The sequence below is a fragment of the Microtus oregoni genome, unplaced genomic scaffold (assembly GCF_018167655.1).
Source record: "Microtus oregoni isolate MIOR12 unplaced genomic scaffold, Mior012 000005F_ref0000423, whole genome shotgun sequence".
NCBI lineage: Eukaryota > Metazoa > Chordata > Mammalia > Rodentia > Cricetidae > Microtus > Microtus oregoni.
The window spans coordinates 31,560,001-31,577,140 of record NW_024543064.1 but is presented as its reverse complement, the minus strand read 5'-3'; the positions used below and the strand labels follow the sequence as shown (position 1 = coordinate 31,577,140).

The 17,140-nt window shown below is 46.6% G+C and overlaps 1 protein-coding gene across 1 annotated transcript; it reads right to left on the bottom strand.

Annotated features, from left to right (window-relative positions):
* Positions 1 to 11,405: 11,405 nt before the first annotated feature.
* Guca2b (guanylate cyclase activator 2B) lies at positions 11,406 to 13,562 on the bottom strand. Its single transcript, XM_041652924.1, has 3 exons — positions 13,405 to 13,562; positions 12,313 to 12,499; positions 11,406 to 11,639 (listed from the first exon to the last, which is right to left on the bottom strand). Exons 1-3 carry the CDS (start codon positions 13,492 to 13,494, stop codon positions 11,578 to 11,580), a joined length of 339 nt encoding a protein of 112 aa, XP_041508858.1. The 5' UTR covers positions 13,495 to 13,562; the 3' UTR covers positions 11,406 to 11,577.
* Between the last annotated feature and the right edge of the window lie 3,578 nt (positions 13,563 to 17,140).

Sequence of the window (17,140 nt, the reverse complement as noted above, 5' to 3'; positions counted from 1 at the left end):
GATTCACTGAGTGCGGCTTTGGGCAGTAAGACTCAGTTTCTCTGTCCGCAAAATGGAGATCTAAGAACCGCTTTGACCCGCTGTGGTGGGACCCATAATGACTCCCAGGATGCAGGAGGTAGAGGCAAAGGATCAAGAATTCAACGTCCTCCTCAGCCTGAAACCCTGCCCCACAACACACGAGATGAAAGTTCTACTTTGTGGAGTTAAGTGGAGATTCAACAAAGTCATACTGAAAGAGTTCTTTTAAAAAATTAAGATTTATCTGATCTTTGCTGTGTCTTAGTGTTTTGCCTCCATATATGTATGTGAACTACATACATGCCTGATGCTCTTGGCGGTCAGCTGAGGATGTTGATGTCTTAGAACTGCACTTATGGATGGCTTTGAGCCCCTATGTGTGTGCTGTGAACTGAACCCACGTCCTTTGAAGGAGCAACAAGTGCTCCTAACACTGGGCCATCTCTCTAGCCCCCTGAAAAAGTTCTTAAAGCTCCAGCCACCATTTCCCTTTTCTTTTAGATGTGTGTATGTATGCATTTATCATGTGCATGTATGAATGTCTGTGCACCACACGGAGTGCGTGAGCCACCATGTGGTGCTGGGAGTCAAACCCAGGTCCTCTAGAAGACCCAGTGCTCCATCACTCTGCCCCCTCTCCTACTTGTCCTCGGAAAGGTACTGGAACAATTGTCCTAGTAAGAACAATTAGCCGAGAAAACAGAAGTACCGAACTGAGAAAGTAAGAGTGTAATTATCTCTTTACTGAGGGCGCAGTCACATAGAAAGCTCCAAGGAGCTCGCCTAAAAAGCTCGTTGTCACTCACAGACAATACAGGAAAGTTCCAGGATACAGAATTAATATATGAAAATCGGTATCACATCTCTACACTAACAATAAGCTCCCCAGAACACAAACAAGGAGAGTCCTGTCACAATAGGAACTGACAACAGCAACTCTTAAACAATGGAAGACAAGAAGCGAAGGAACTAGATAGTAAAAAGTAAAAAAAAAAAAAAAAGAATGAAATTGAAAGGCATCTTATTTGCTCATGGATAAAAATAAAAGAAGTTTTAGACATTAGAATGTCCACAGTACCTGAGGTTCAATTCAATACAATCCTTATCAAAGTTTCAAAGATAATTTTTACAGAAATAGAAAAAAATCTGAAAATTCCCATGAATTCATACAAGACTCAAATACTCAAAAATCTTTTTGTTGTTTTAATTTTTGAGGCAAGATTTTCCGTAGCTGAGGCTGGCTTGGAACTAATTGTGCAGGTGAAGGTGACCTTGGCCTTAAGCTCCTCCTGCCAAGTGTGAGCTACCACGCCTGGTTTACGTGACGTGACGCTGGGTGTGAAGCCCAGGGCCCTGTGCAAACATTCATTGACTGAGCTGTACTCCAATCCTAGTCAAAGCTGCCTTAAGCAAAATGAGCAAAGCCAGGCTCGTTACTCTGTAATAGTTTAAATAAGAAATGTCCCCCATGGTTTTGGGCATTTGAACACTTGGTCCCAGTAGGTGATGGCCTTGTTTGGAAAGACTTAGGAGGTGTGGCTTTGCTGGAGGACGCCTGACACTGGGGGTGGGGATGGGGCTTTGAAAACTTCCATCCTGGCCTAGATAGTTCCCCTTCTCTGGCTGTAGTGAAGGGTGTGAGCTCACAGCAACCTGCTCCAGTGCCATGCCCCTCACCTTCTGCCTTTCTTCCCCAGCGTGAAAGACTCTTAACCCTCAGGAATTTTAAACTGAAAAAACTTTCTTCTGTAAGATGCTTCGGTCATGGTATTTTGTCACAATAAGAGAAATGTAACTAATAGGTATATTATCTTGCCTCAAAACCTACCACAAAGCTATAGTAGTCAAAACAGCATGGTTCTGACAAAAATCAATCAATCAAACAAACAAAAAACCCAGGCAGAAACCAAAGGAACACATACTACCAGGGAAGAAAATCATCGTGTGTTTACCCAACTATGAACCCTGTGAGATACTGGTGCCATGAATATCAGGGGAATACCAATCCCTTTCTGATTGGCTTTAAAGTCCACTCCATACGATGGAATGCAAGCCTCGTACTGTTAACTGGGCCAAAAATTTCATTGCTGGCTAGGTCATAGGCCATAGGCAGATAACCTGATGCTATTCTTCTGCGAAGTGGAAATAGTAATAAACTGCCCTTGAAGGTCTTCTCTTTATCTCCATAGATAAGAGCATCTCTCATCTCAGAGAAACTTCCCCTTTTCAGTAGCTGGTGATTAATACAGAGACCAATGAGCAGTCATTGTGCAGAGACTATAGAGTTCTCTGAATGGGGCATCTTTCTCACAGCCCCCACTCCAAGGCCCAGGGATTGTCACAGAAGAGGAGCAGAAAGATTGTAAGGACCGAAGGGAATAGATATCTGCAGACACAGTATTTTTTTCCAAATGCAAATGCAAGGCTTCATTTATTATGTACGGGCTAGCATGGGTCCCCTGCCTCACAGTCTGACATAGTCTGATGGAGGGAGAAAGACCCCATCTACTATTGTAAGGCGTTTATAAAGACAAAAACCACAAGACAGGCACAAGATTACAGTTTCAAAGTGCAACATTGCTTATCCTATATCACAATTGGTTAAAGGTTAGGCAAAGCTTAGCTGATCGTTCCTGATAGGCTATTATTTTCCATGGGGGATAGCAACAGGCCCCTGGTTACGTCCTTTGGAAATTTGCTGACCCTTTGCTAACTGCAGGGGCTTAGAAACAGTATTTATCAGACAAGGCAGTGCAGCTGCAGACATGAGCTCGCAGCAGCTGGGACTACATGCACAGGCCCTGCAGAAGATCAAGCCAGCTAAAATCAGCATGGACTGGGGGGGGGGGGCTTCATGAAGTCCCACCCATAGCGAAGGAGCTATTGGCAGCTGGTGGCTACTGGGGAAGGGAGAGTCAGCTTTCTTCAGGGATGCTGCCCCTGAGAGCTCACCCATGGTCCGGTGACTACCTACAATTTAGTACACGTAAGCCACATTAAATAGACTCAGTGCGTACTTAACCAAAAACAGAGAAAGAGAGCACAAGAAGTTGGTAGGAGGAGATGGAGAGATGACTCAGGGGTTAAGAACACTGACTGTTCTTCCAGAGGTCCCAGAGTTCAATTCCCAGTAATCGCATGGTGGCTCACAACCATCTGGGATTTGATGCTCACAACTATAAGTGGCTCAGTTCCCAACAACCATATGGTGGCTCACAACCATAGTGGGATCTGATGCCCTCTTCTGGCATAAAGTCGATGGAGCAGTCATATACATAGAATAAATACATAAATCTTAAAAAAAGAAATTGGTAGGAAAGTATGGACAGGGATGGAGGAAGAATAGGAGGAGAGGGGATGGGATGGATTAGAGCCAAACACACTGTATGCATATATGAATATCAAATAAAATATTAAAAAGGAAGCCATTGGAACAGACCAGGGAGCCCAGAAATAAATCCACAGTACCCAAATCATACCACGAGGAGATGATAGATTCTGCAATAACTGGTGCGGGGAAAACTGGCTATCAGTATGTAAAAGACTGAAACTAGACTCTCACCACCCACAGATGCAAAACAGCTCCAAGTGTAAGACTGGACTGTGTGTACTGAAAGAGAAAGTAGGAGGACCCTTCTTGTCATTGCTCTTGGTCAGGAGTCGCCAAACACACACAGAAACAAAATCAGACAGACAGGAGGACACCAAACTCAAAAGCCCTGGATAGCCAAGCAAACAGCTAAATAGAGAGATACGTGGAAAAAAGTTTGTCTGACCTACGCATCTGACGAGGGATTAACACCCAAAGCAGAACAAAATTCAAACAGTCCAGGAAAGATGGAATTATAAAATGGGTGCAGGCCGCAGGAGACATTTCTCAGATGATATGCAAATAGCCCATAGGTGTATGTGTGAATGTGCTCAGCGTCACAAGCCATGGGGAAGGGATGTTCATGCCACAGTACATCACTCCAACATGGGATAACAGGGGGGCTGGAGCGACAGCGCCCACATGGAAGTTCCATTTCCAAGGGATCTGACTCCCTCTGCTGATCTCCAAAGTCACCAGGCAGACACATGGTGCACAGACATAAATGCAAGCAAAACATACATATGAAATAAACAAATCTACAAAAGTACAGGTTAATGAAAGTACTAGGAAGGATGTGGAGGGAAGGGAGGTGATATTAATGCAGCTCAGTTGGTAGATTGCTTGAGGAGCCTGCGTGAAGTCCTGGGTTTAACGTCACCACATGGATGACTATAATCCCAGCACTGAGATGGTGGAGTTGGGGGATCAGAAGATCGTGGGTGTGATGATTTGGAGGCTATCCTGCGATACACGAGACCCTACCTTAAATATGAGAAGAACATGTGTGTAATGAAATACAGGTGTGGCATTTCACTTGTATTTTAATAAGTAAAGTTTGCCTGGGGATAAGAAAAGTAAAGCAGCCACACTGGCCAGTCTTATAGATCAGGCAGCAATAACACACACCTTTACTCCCAGTAGCCACATTAGCTTTCCATGGAAACCAGGTGGTAGTGGTGCACACCTTTAATCCCAGTCCTAGAGAGGATTATAAAACAGGAAGGAGACAGCTCTCAGACAGTGTCATTCTGAAATTCCTGGAGGCAGGATCGCCATTTAGGACTGAGGTTGAGGTAACACCCAGTGGCTAGCCATTTTGCTTTTTGGATCTTCAGGTTGAACCCCAATTTCTTTCTCTGAGTTTTTATTAATCGTGCTTCACAGGTGAGTGACCCGCCTGCCAGCTGAACTGCCCCATTCTCTGGATTTGTTTCCCAAGGACCCATCCCACAGCCCTCCCTCCACCTCACTGCCCACCCCACCCCTACCCACAATGCCAGCAGACCACCACTGCTCAGGTGCAGCCACACCAGTCAGAAGAACAGGTGCAGCACCCCAATCAGAGCAGAGACACCCCCACACACACTACGCCTAACTAAGGCCAAGCTAGCCACCAGAAATCCAGACCCCAACTCAGACAGATTCTCTGCTTGGTAAGAAGTCACACCAGCCTCCAGAAATCTAGGTCACAAGAGCCAGAAGACCAAAGAGGAAACAGAAACCCAGGATCAGAATACCCATTCGACAAAGACAGACTCAGAAATCGACATCCCAAGCCTAGATGCCTAAACAGCAGTGGGAGAACACAGTCGACAACAAAGAAGGCAATACGGCACTCCCAGAGCCCAGCTAGCCTACCACAGCAGAACCCGGATATCCCAACGCAGCTGATGCACAAGAAAATGACGTTAAAGACAATTCTGTGAAAACAATAGAGGTCCTCAAAGAGGAATTGAAAAATAGGCCCTTAAAGAAATTGAGGAAATAACAAACAAAAAAAATTGGAGGAAATCAATAAATCTATTAAAGAATGCCAAAGAGCCAAGAAAAAAAAACTCAAATAACCAGGTGAAGGAAACCTTTTAAGACTTGAAAATCAAAATAGAAGCCATAAAGAAAACACAAACAGGGAATTCTGGAAATGGAAAATCTGGGAAAGCAAACTGCAACTACAGAGGCAAACATCACCAACATACAAAAGATGGCAGAGAGATTCTCAGGCATTGGAAATATAAGAGATAAATAGATTCATTGGTCCACGAAAATGTTAAATCTATGCTGTATAGTAGTGACAGTATGCCTTTAATCCCAGCACCCAGGAGGCAGAGACAGGCAGATGTCTGTGAGCCAGTTGGTCTACACAGCAAGTTCCAGGAAAGCCAAAGAAAGAAAAAGAAAAGAAAAAGAAAGAAAGAAAGAAAGAAAGAAAGAGAAAGGAAGAAAGAAAGATTGTTAAATCCAAAAACTAACAGAAAACATTCAGGAAATCTGAGACACTATGAGAAGACAAAACATAAAATAATAGGAATAGAAGAAGCAGAAGAATCCCAGCTCAAAAACCCCAGAAAATATATTTAACAAAATCATAGAAGAAAATTTTCCTAACCTAAAGAAGCAAATGCCTATAAAGATACAAGAAGCTTGCAGAATACCTAATAGATGTGATCAGAAAAGAAAGTCCCAGTGTCACACAATAATCAAATGCTAAACATACAAAATAAAGAATATTAAAAGCTGCAAAGGAAAAAGAACAAGTAACATATAAAGACAGACCTATTAGAATTACACCCAACTTCTCAACAGAGACTGTAAAAACCAAAGGGCCTGGACAGATGTCATGCAGACTCTAAGAAACCAGTAATGCCATACCCTGCAAAACTTCCAATCATCATAGATGGAGAAAACAAGATATTACATGACAAAGTCAAATCTAAACAATATCTACCCACAAATCCAGCCTGACAGAAGGTACTAGAAGGAAAACTCCAACCAAAGCAGATTAATTATATCAATGAAAACACAAGCAATAAATAATTTCACATCAGCAAAACTCAAAGAAGGGAAACACACACACACACACACACACTACCACCACCAACACAACAAAATAAGAGGAATTAACAATCATTGGACATTAATTTCTCTCAATATCAATGGACTCAGTTTGCCAATAAAAAGACATAGGTTAACAGAATGGGTACAGAAACGTGATACACCCTTCTGCTGTGTACAAGAAACACACCTCAACATCAAAGACAGGCATTACCTCAGAGTAAAGGATTGGAAAATGATTTTCCAAGCAAATGGACCTAAGAAGCAAGCTGGGGTAGCTATTAATATCTAGCAAAATATATTTCAAACCAAAATTAATCAAAAGAGATGGTGAAGGACATTTCATACTTATCGAAGAAAAAAATGTACAAATTCTTTACATATATGTCCCAAATGCAAGGGCACCTACATTTGTACAAGAAACATTACTAAAGTTTAAATCACACATCAAACCTCACACATTAATGGTGGGGGACTTCAATACCCCATTCTCACAAAGACAGGTCATTCATACAAAAACTAAACACAGAAATAATGAAGCTAACAGATGTTATGACTCAATGAACCTAACAGACATCTACAGAACATTTCACCCAAACACAAAAGAATACACCTTCTTTGCCAGGGGCCATGTCAGAGGAGCAGCAGGTGGCAATTGAAGTTCAGTTGTCAGCCCACCAGCAGGAAAATCCTTGATGGGAAATCTTGGATAGGGAAGGTCCTGAGACCACTGGGTCAAGGAATAAATAAAGAAATTAAATACTTCTTAGAATTCAATGAAAATGAAGGTACAACCAACCCAAACATATGAGATACAATGAAAACAGAACTAAGAGGAAAAGTTCATGGCACTAAGTGCCTTCATAAAGACATTGCAAAGATCTCACACTTGTGATTTAACAGCACACCTGAAAGCTCTAGAACAAAAAGAAGCAAACACCCCCAAGAGAAGTAGATGGCAGGAAATAATCAAACTGAGGGCTAAAATTAATAAGATAGAAGCAAAGAGAACAATACAAAGAAACAATGAAACAAAGAGCTGGTTCTTTGAGAGAATCAACAAGATAGACAAACCCTTATTTAAACTAACTAAAAGACAGAGAAAGAACACCCAAATTCAAACAAATTCAGATCAGAAATGAATAGCAATGGACACCGAGGAAGTACAAAGAATCATTAGGTCAGATTCAAAAACCTGTACTTGCAAGATTGGAAAAAAAAATCTAAAAAAAAAAAAAGGACAACTTCCTGATAGATACCATGAATGAAGTTAGGTCAAGATCAGATAAACAATTTAAATAGAACTATAACCTCTAAGGAAATAGAAGTAATGATTAAAAGTATTCCTCCTCGCTCCCACTCCCAAAAGCCCAGGACCAGACGGTTTTAGTGCAGAATTCTACCAGACTTTCAAAGAAGAGCTAATATCAAATTATCCATAAAATAATTCCATAAAATAAAATCAAATTATTCCATAAAATAAAAACAGAAGGAACATTGCCAACTTCATTTTATGAGGTCACAGTCACCCTGATACCCAAACCACACAAAGATTCAATAAAGAAAGAGAATTACAAACCAATCTCTCTCATGAATATTGATGCAAAAATGCTCAATAAAATACTTGCAAACTGAATCCAAGAATATATAAAAAAGATCATTCACTCTGATCAAGTAGCCTTCATCTCAGAGATGCAGGGATGGTTCAACACATGAAAATCTGTCATTGTAATCCACCTTATCAGTAAACTGAAAGGAAAAAGCCTACATGATTATCTCATTAGATGATGAAAAGGCCTTTGAGAAAATCCAACACCCCTTCATGATAAAAGTTTGAAGAAGTCAGGAATGCAAGGGACATACCTCAACATAATAAAGCAATTTACAGTAAGCCTATAGCCAACATCAAATTAAATGGAGAGAAACTCAAAGCAATTCCACTAAAATCAGGAACAAGACAAGGCTGTCTACTCTATCTATTCAATATAGTACTTGAAGTGCTATCTAGAGAATAAGATAACCAAAGGAGATCAAGAGGATACAAATTGGAAAGGAAGAAGTCAAAGTATCACTATTTGCAGATGATATTATAGTGTATATATAATTCTATATATATACTATATATTCTACCAGAAAAGTACTGCTAATTAAAACCTTTAGCAAAGTGGTTGTATATAAAGACGACCATGCTACAGTCCCAGACCCAGAGAGGCTAAGTAACAAGGAGGTATTAAAGGTAAGGGGATACAAGGATCTCTTTGGAAACGAGTAATGGAACAGATTTTGAGGATAGACTGGCAGCGGGTTCGGTGGGGAACAGGAGGGATCAAGTGGGGGGAGGAGAAAATACTGGGAGAAACAACTGCATTGGGGGAGCATCTCAGGAAAGAGGTGGAAACCTTGTGCAGTGGAAACCACATGGAATCTAGCAAAAAGCTAGGGTTGCTCTAAAGAGTTTACAAAGACTTCCGGTAATGGCGGATACACAGCTGTTGTAAGAATTTATTCAGCCAATAGCTTTTTGGGTACCGGCCCCTTAGGTGGTCTGAGGCGCTATGTATGGACTGATATAAGTGCAGATGAAAAGCGTGCTCGCTCTCTTGGGGGCGCGGGGTTGGTCTCCAGTGCCCACAAAGCAGAGGACCCAGGTTCTCTGCCCTTATTGTGAGTTTTTTCTCAAATAAATACTTGTTATCCTTTATTCTGGTCTTTCGTGGATTTCCTTAATTACACCTACACATAGCCTGAACCGGCCATCTTCTGTAACCAGGCAATGCCTCAAGTGAAGGGACTGGGACACCAACCTAGCCACAAAACCTTCGATTAACAGTTAGTCCTGCCGGCAGTATTCTGGGACCAGAGCCTAGCAGAATCCTCATCAAAGCGACCAGAGGGACTTCATCCAGCAACTGTTGGGAGCAGAGGCAGAGTCCCACAGAAAACAGGCAGAGCTCAGGGAGTCCCATGGAGGGGTAGGAAGGATCAAGGCAACCATGGCCCACAGAATCGTCTGACGGGGTGTGTTGGGGGCTCGCAGAGATCAGGGAGCCAGTAGGGATATGCCCTAGGTCCTCCTCATCTATGCTACGGCTGAGTAGCGTGGTGTTCTTGTGGGAACTAACAGTGGAAACAGGGATTGTGTCTAACTTTTTTGCCTGCTTGTGGGACCCCTTTCCTCCTACGGGTTCACCTCATCCAGCCACGTGTTGATGGCACGTGCTTTATCGTGCCATGTTGGGTTGATGTCCTCAGGGGGCCTGCTCTTTTCTGAGGAGGGGAGACAGGGGTGAATCTGGGAGAGAGCGGGAGTGGGAGAGACTGGAGGGAGGATACTGCAGTCAGGATGTAATATATGTGAGAAGAATCAAAACAAAAGCCAAAAAACCACTGGGGGAAAAAGAATGACTATTTCTGGGGAAAGCAGTATAGAGGCCCTCCCTCCAATTTAATGATAATACCATTGGCTCAGCAGTTCCACTTCTGGGTGCATAGCCACGGGACCTGAACGCTGCACACTGTGAAGCTGTCTGCTCTGGCACACGCAGCGCTGTTCTCAACAGCCGAGGCCTGAGAAAGTGTGTTACACACACAGTGGAATAGTGCTTAGCCCCCAACAGAAGGGAAGCCTGCCACCTGTGACAAAGGTGAGCAACGAGCAAGTTGTACCTGGTGAAATAAGCCAGGGACAGCAAGACAGATTCTGCACAGCCTCTCCTAGAACAGGAATCTGAAAAAGACTCAACTTAGTCATGCAGAGAGAAGAGTGGCTGCCAGCGACTGGGGAGGAGGGAGAAGAGAAAGAAGAGGAAGAGGAAAGAGGAGAACAATGCCTGACTGGAGTGAAGGCCTCAGCTCCCTGGGCCTCGATTGCTTACCCTCTACTATTGTTCAGGCCACAACAGAGCACCAGTCACAGCCTGTGTCCCTTATGTACCCTGCAGGAGAGGAGACACCATATGGATGGATTTCCCATGGACCTTAGATGGGGGCTGTGTTCCCACTACTCACGGGACATGGATGACGGTCTCATTAGGCATTGCCTTTGGTGTCATTATCCACAGCCTGAGGATGTAGAGGCAATGACAGGGTGGCCAGAGTACGGACTGTGGCATTCTGAGAAGATGTTGCCTGGGCACTCTGCCAAGTCTGTGACCCTGTAGGGATGCTCTTTTTGAATAAAAGGAGCGAGCCATGGCAGTGTTACTTCTTTAGACTGATGGAAGACTCACTGAGTTGTCTCTGCCCAGTGTTTAGAAAGGTGAGTGGATTGGGTGTGGTGGCGCATGCCTTTAACCCTAGTACTCAAAAGGCAGAGGCAGAGGCAGGTGGATTTCTGTGAGTTCAAGGCCAGCTTGGTCTACAGAGTGAGTTCCAGGACAGGACAACCAGAGCTACACGGAGAAACCCTGTCTCAAGAAAAATCAAAACCAAAACCAAAAAAAGAAGAAGGAGAAGAAATAGAAGAAGGAGAAGGAGAAGGAGAAGGAGGAGGAGGAGGAGGAGGAGGAGGAGGAGGAGGAGGAGAAGAAGAAGAAGAAGAAGAAGAAGAAGAAGAAGAAGAAGAAGAAGGGTACATGGATCTAGAACACATTGGACACAGTACAGGGTAGAGTCCCTGCATGCTGTTGAGAGCAAAGTCTCCTGTCTCTGGACTTGGGAAGAGCATCAGTTGATGACACCCCATCCCAAACATACCCTTGCCTATTCCCAATGACTCTGTCAAGAGCTCTAGCCCTGGAGCTGGAAGGCCTTGTGTTAGTCCAGGGAACAAAGTCCTGTGAGTCGGGGCTACTCTGGAATCCCTCTCCTGAGAAATGGGTACCATGAGTGAGCTCCTCGGGCATGGGAATGTGGGTGGTAATTCCCATCTTCAGTCTGGCCTGTCTTTTCTTCCCACTCAGCTCCTCAAGATGTGTCCCTCACAGCCCAGAAAAGAACCCAGGGACACTCAATTTTGTGAACATTAGCTTTATTCAGGTGCCTGGAGGCCAAATTTGCCATCCCTATGTCCCATTGCCTTGTCATGGATCCAGCTATGCTGGGAGGGGTGACGATTGCATCCATAGAGTGTGGATGGGGTGGGTTGGGGAGGGGTAGATGTCTGGGGTGGACTCAAGATACCCAGGAGCTTTTCAGCCGCAGCCAGTACAAGCAACATTTATACACAGCTCACATTCGTCGGTGGCGATGGTCCCTGTGTAGGAAGAAGGCAGGTTAGCTGAAATTGGACCTCAGGGGTCAGTGGCCACAGATGCTGCTGGCCAGGAGCTACTGGGAAAAGGGCCTGATGATCTTCCTTCCAGAGATCCGGAAGCTCTGGACTCAGACTGAGGGGGTCAAGGCCTAGATTCCTCTCTGCTGTCCTTCCTAGCAGAGACTGGGCAAGGAACTTTCTCTCCTGGTCTGAGATTTCTTATCTGCTACACGGGCTAAGAAACATGACCTGAATACTATAGGCAGGGGCCTGGGCAAAAGGGTCAGGGCCTGCTCAGAGCAGGGTCATAACTGCTTGTAGATTGGACCAGCCTGTGCCCAGCTTTTCTGTGACCTTCTGATTCCAGCTCAGCTGACACCTCCCCAGGGAGTCATCCCAAGCCTGATCTCGCCAGATCAGACGGATGCATCTCACGGAATCATGTTGGTATCTTCCCCGAGTCCCTCCCCACATTTGTGAGGTCTTTGAAGAACTTCTCAGGGCTGTGGGATTGGGGCAGTTCTAGGGAGGGCAGGGGCCGTGGCCCTCCAAACTTCCTGTCCATAGCCACTGGGTTGCTTAACAGAAACAAGTGATGGTGGAGAGGAGGGGTAGGATCACATAGAGGGCAGGAAGATGGCAGGGTTGGGGGAGCGGTGTGCCGTGTGCTTACTCAAGGCCTTGAAGATGCTGGCAGCTTCCTGGGAGGCACAAACAGGCTGGAGGTCCACGGGCAAGGCTGGATCATGGCACACACCAGGTAAGAGGCTACTGGTTTTCGGTTGGGGGTTGGACATCTGCTCCTTCTCCAACTCACTCAGCTTCTTCACCGATTCCAGCTGTACTTGGAAGCCATTGTACTGGGGAGCAGGGAGGGGAGAAAGGTCATTAGGCCCTCCCTGCCTAGGAGCAGGCAGTGCCATGAGACTGGGGTCATCAAAATCCCACAGGTCCTCTAGGGTGTTCTTTATGCTCACGGAGAGTCCAAGCCACACTGGAAAAGCAGCTTGGAGGAGGAAAGTGGAGTCTTAGTTGGTGATCTGCCACCAACAGCACCGGAAGCCTCTTGTTGCAGGCAGTTCCCAGACGGCTGTGGCGCACTGTAGGCCACGTGGCATTAGGCACAGGCAGACCCTTGCTTGCTCAGCTCTCGTCTTCGCCTCCATCTAGCTGTCTATCTCTTCCCCATGTGACCCGACTTTCCCGTGTGGATGCCTGGCACCAAGCAGAGCAGCTAACAGAGCCTTTCTCTGCACTAGCCTGGGGACTCTCTGGTGAGGCTGATTCTCATCCCCTCCTAGACCCTTTTCTTCTTCTCCTGGGAACCCTGCCAGACACAGATGCCAAACTACAGTTGCACAGGGTTGGCAAGACCTGCAACATCCAGCCACACAGTGGCCAGGCCTGATTCCATGCCCCACCCATCTTATAGTCCCTGGAAGGACACAGAAGCCCATGTTCCCTTCTCCTGGCCTTTGCTCTGTCTAGAACATGTTGGCCTGGGCCTGGCACTATTCATCCTTCAGTGAGCACAAAGGTCCCTGCCAGGGAAACCCTTCTGTGGCTTGCCCATGTGGGTAAGCACAGGGGTGGGAGCACAGAGAGGGTCTCCTTCCCTTCTATGCCCCCATAGGACTGACCCTGACCTGGTTCTGTTGACACTCCTGCAGCCTCCACCTAGCAGGTGTCTCAGTCTAGACTGGCTGCTGGACCAAGCCCGAGTCCTTCACCCAAAGGGTAGGCTGGGTGGGTGGGGGGGTCTCACCTTGATGTAGACGGACTGTGCACCCTGCAGCAGCAGCAGCAGGACCATGGCAGCCCACAGTTGGCTCCCCAGCATGGCTCTGACTCCCATCTCACGCCTCTGGGTTCCAGCTTCCTCTGCTGTCCACCTGGCTGCTACCTGTCTCCTGGCCAGCAGCCCCTTATAGGCCAGGGTCCAGAGCTCTGGTGACTTATTAACTGTCTGACTGGGGTGGGGTTGACAGAAGTCTGGCTCTTTGACAAATTCAAAGTTGGTTCCCAGGAAGGAGGTGGGGGCCACGAGGGGGAACCCAGAGCATGTGGGAACATGGTCTGCCAAGGGCTCTTCATGAATAGAGTTCTATGGGACGACCTTGGGCCTCTTCACTTTCTGTTCTCTCCTCCACACCTGGGAGGGGGGGAAGTGAAAAGTCAGGGGAGGGAGCACCACCAGGGGAAGTGATTTGCCCCAGGTCAAAGTGACTCCATCCATATGTCGTTAGCCCAGGTCAGCCTCGCGTTCTTTGAAGCATGCAGGCAAATGGCTCAGAGCGAGGTGGACACACAGGCTGACCTCGGGACTTTCCAGTACTAACTTGGGTTGTTCACCCAAGTCCAACATCCTGCTCCAAAAACCAGAGCTGCAAATAGAAAGGCCAGCCTTGTAATAGGTAGCCTGCTGCCTGCCATTTCCCATCTGTACCCGAGTACCCTGGGTTGTGCACAACCCTTATCAGAAGGACCTGTACATCTGAGCAGCCGGCAGATCAACATGGCGTGAAAAGAAAGAGCCTGGGTATCATAGAAAGTGGCAGAGGCCCAGTGCCAGTTCTGGAGCAGCTGCTGCGTGTGCCTGGGGAGTTACATCGTGTCTGACTGAGGTTTTCTTTACTCTCCGACCCCACAAGCCTACCAAAGCCACCCACAAAAGTGACTGTGGGGCAGGATGGGATCCAGCCCCTTGAGTTTATCTTCATTCCCTGGGTGACTCATCTATAACAGGTCCTTTAATCTCACAGCCCACCTCCCCAGTGGGTGAAGGTCAGATCAGAGAGAAGAGGGGCGAAGGTTCAGAGGGTGCTATCACCATGGCCAGGGCCAGCTACACTCAACAGTGGTCCTGCAGGGGCAGGGCTGGCCCAGGAACAGACCGATAGGTGGCAGGTACCCCAGCATGGGCCTGAGCTGAAACCACTACAGCCTCCCTGGCACCTACAGTCACTCAGATTTGGTGGCTAGATGAAGGCCATCATGTGCTCCATCAGACCAGTCCTGCTCACGCATGTGTGATAACACTGCATCTTCCCAGAAGGCCCAGACTTCACGCTTATCTTGCCTTGAAAAAGATAAAAGGCTCAAGTGAACTTTGGAGTTTCTTATGTCTTGCTTTGAATCCAGACTTCGGCCTTTATTCTGTGGAGTCTTTGGAGTGTCAAAGTCTCTTCTCTGTAAGATGCTAAAACTGTCAGAAAGCAGTAGCTCACACGCCTCCGTAACGCAAGGCATGACGAGGCACTCTGCCCATGCTCCCTTGGGGAGTCGGAGAGATGGGTGGTATTCTGTCCAGCACCCTTACCTGTGCTCAGCCTGGGTTGCTATAAAAAAAAAGTACGAGCCTTGGAGGTAGGGACACCTGGGCTTGAACCCAGCTTCCGGCAGTTACCCACCATGTGACTTTGCTTACCCTTGATGAGTTTGTTTTCTCACCACTGAAGTCAAGAACACAACGACTAACCTAACAGTGCTTGTGAAAACTAACAACTCTTGTCTGGGGAGCGGTGGTCCCTGCCCCCAGATTATCCAATTTCAGCACACGCCCAGGGACACCTGCAATAAAGATGGCTTCCCTACCTGTTCTTTTCCTTGGAATCCTCCCAGACTTGAGGAGGTGACAGTGTTGACCCCCAGCCTCCCGCAGGCCGGACCCAGTGCCACCCTATCCAGAGCACTGGGTTTTCTCGGCCGTGTCACCTCAGGTAAGTGCTACAACCTGAGGTTTCAGCTCCCAATCTGTATAAAAATGACTGGTCCCCCGTGTTGGGAATTGTCATGAGCCTGCTTGATTGCCATTCTCCCCCTCTTCCTGTGGGACAAGCTTTATCAAGGGATAGGAGTCACCCACCAGAGTGTGAAGGCCCTGTGGTAGTGGTTCCCTTCCTTTCTCTAGCCACTGGCTCTTCCCATGGCCATCTCTCCCTGGGAATGAATCGTGACTTCCTCTTCCACCTGATAAGACTCGAAATTTCCAACCCCATCTCCTGCTAATCTCTTCGTGAATGACCCACCATCCATCAAAGCCAGCTTGGTCACAGATGTGAATCCTCACTGTCACTCTGATCAGCTCATTTAGGTCATGTAATGTCACTTCCTTCTTTACGGGTCTGGGAAGCCACTACCATAGCAGCCTGTGGAAGCTCACACAGAGGAGGCTGGGGGACAGTTTGCCTCTGTAGGTTTAGCTGTTCCTCTCCCCACATGGAATCCCTGCTTGGTATCTACTTTCATAGCACTGCAATTTCCCCAGCAACACCTTTCAGAGTTTGTTGTCTACTTGGCTGTGGGCTTATGGGCTTTCCAGGTTTTCTGACACCGCCTAGCCCTATCTCTTTAGTATCCTTGGTCCCTAAGGTGCTCACCAGGGGCATCAGGACCCATCCTTGGGCCTCTGTCCTCTTCCTACAGTTACCTACTTTGGTATTATCATCCAGCTTCAGGGAATTCCATGTCTCCAGTCTCTGGGATTGCCTAGCCTGACCCCCCACTCATCAGTCTGTCTACCTCCTCACCCCGTGGATAATACTACCCTGTGCTCAGGTGCTCAAGCTAAAACTCAAGGAGTCATTCTTCACACCACTTTTTCATTTGCCAAATTCAACGCCTTCACAAGTTCAGTTATATTGACCTTCAGAATGTATTTAAATTCCAACCAATCAGGGCACACCTCCTCCCTAAGGATGAGAGATCTAAGCTATCATCCTTGGTTTCTTGAATTATTGTTAACCGCAGAGTTAGGCAGAGGTCTCCAGAGAAACAGTATCCACAGGATACTGTCAATCAACCAACCATCAACCTATCTGTCACCCGTTTTCTATCTAGATTTGCTTTGCGGGACTGGCTCCTGTGACCTCAAGACTGGCAGCTCTGAAATCCGTAGGGAGGGTCGACAGGCTGGTAATTCAGCTAAGAGTCGCCCGCACGCCGTAGCGAATTCTTATCATTTTATGCTGCCTCTGTGTCTATTTTAAATACAGGCTGGACGTTTTCACACTGAGGTGTGGCGAGTTTCTAATTTTACTCACTTCTGCCCAGTTCCTCAATGTGATCGATCCACATGTCCACCTTAGGTAACTTCCTGGTGATCCCTTCCCTATGGAGTAGTCAAATATAGCCTGGCCGGCTCTGTTGACCTTCACACCCTGTGTGGACCAAATAGATATCACTGTAACCACGGCTCAGTCAGTGTCACCTTCTGGAACTGCAGCCTGTGCCTGCTTTTGTGTTTTATGGCTTTTGTTTTATTTTGAACTGAGTTTCACTATGTAGACCAGGCTGGCCCAGAACTCACACAGTTCATCGTGCCTCTGTCTCCCAAGTGCTGGGACTACAGGTGCAGTGCTTGCTGGAAACACACTACCTAAAGAGAGATTCTATCTCTGTCTCATCTCTGTCTCCCCACCTGTATGTGTGTGGCTTCTGGGAGGAGATCCCAGACCTATTTCCGTCCTGTAGATGTTTCTCCTAGTCACAGCCAGGACTCT

Excerpts from the sequence above, each read along its gene's own strand:
- Guca2b (XM_041652924.1), bottom strand. The coding sequence starts at position 13,494 with ATGGGAGTCAGAGCCATGCTGGGGAGCCAACTGTGGGCTGCCATGGTC. Across the intron at positions 12,500-13,404 it reads CACAGTCCGTCTACATCAAG|TACAATGGCTTCCAAGTACA; the intron begins GTGAGACCCCCC and ends CCTGCTCCCCAG. Across the intron at positions 11,640-12,312 it reads CAGCATCTTCAAGGCCTTGA|GGACCATCGCCACCGACGAA; the intron begins GTAAGCACACGG and ends CTTCCTACACAG.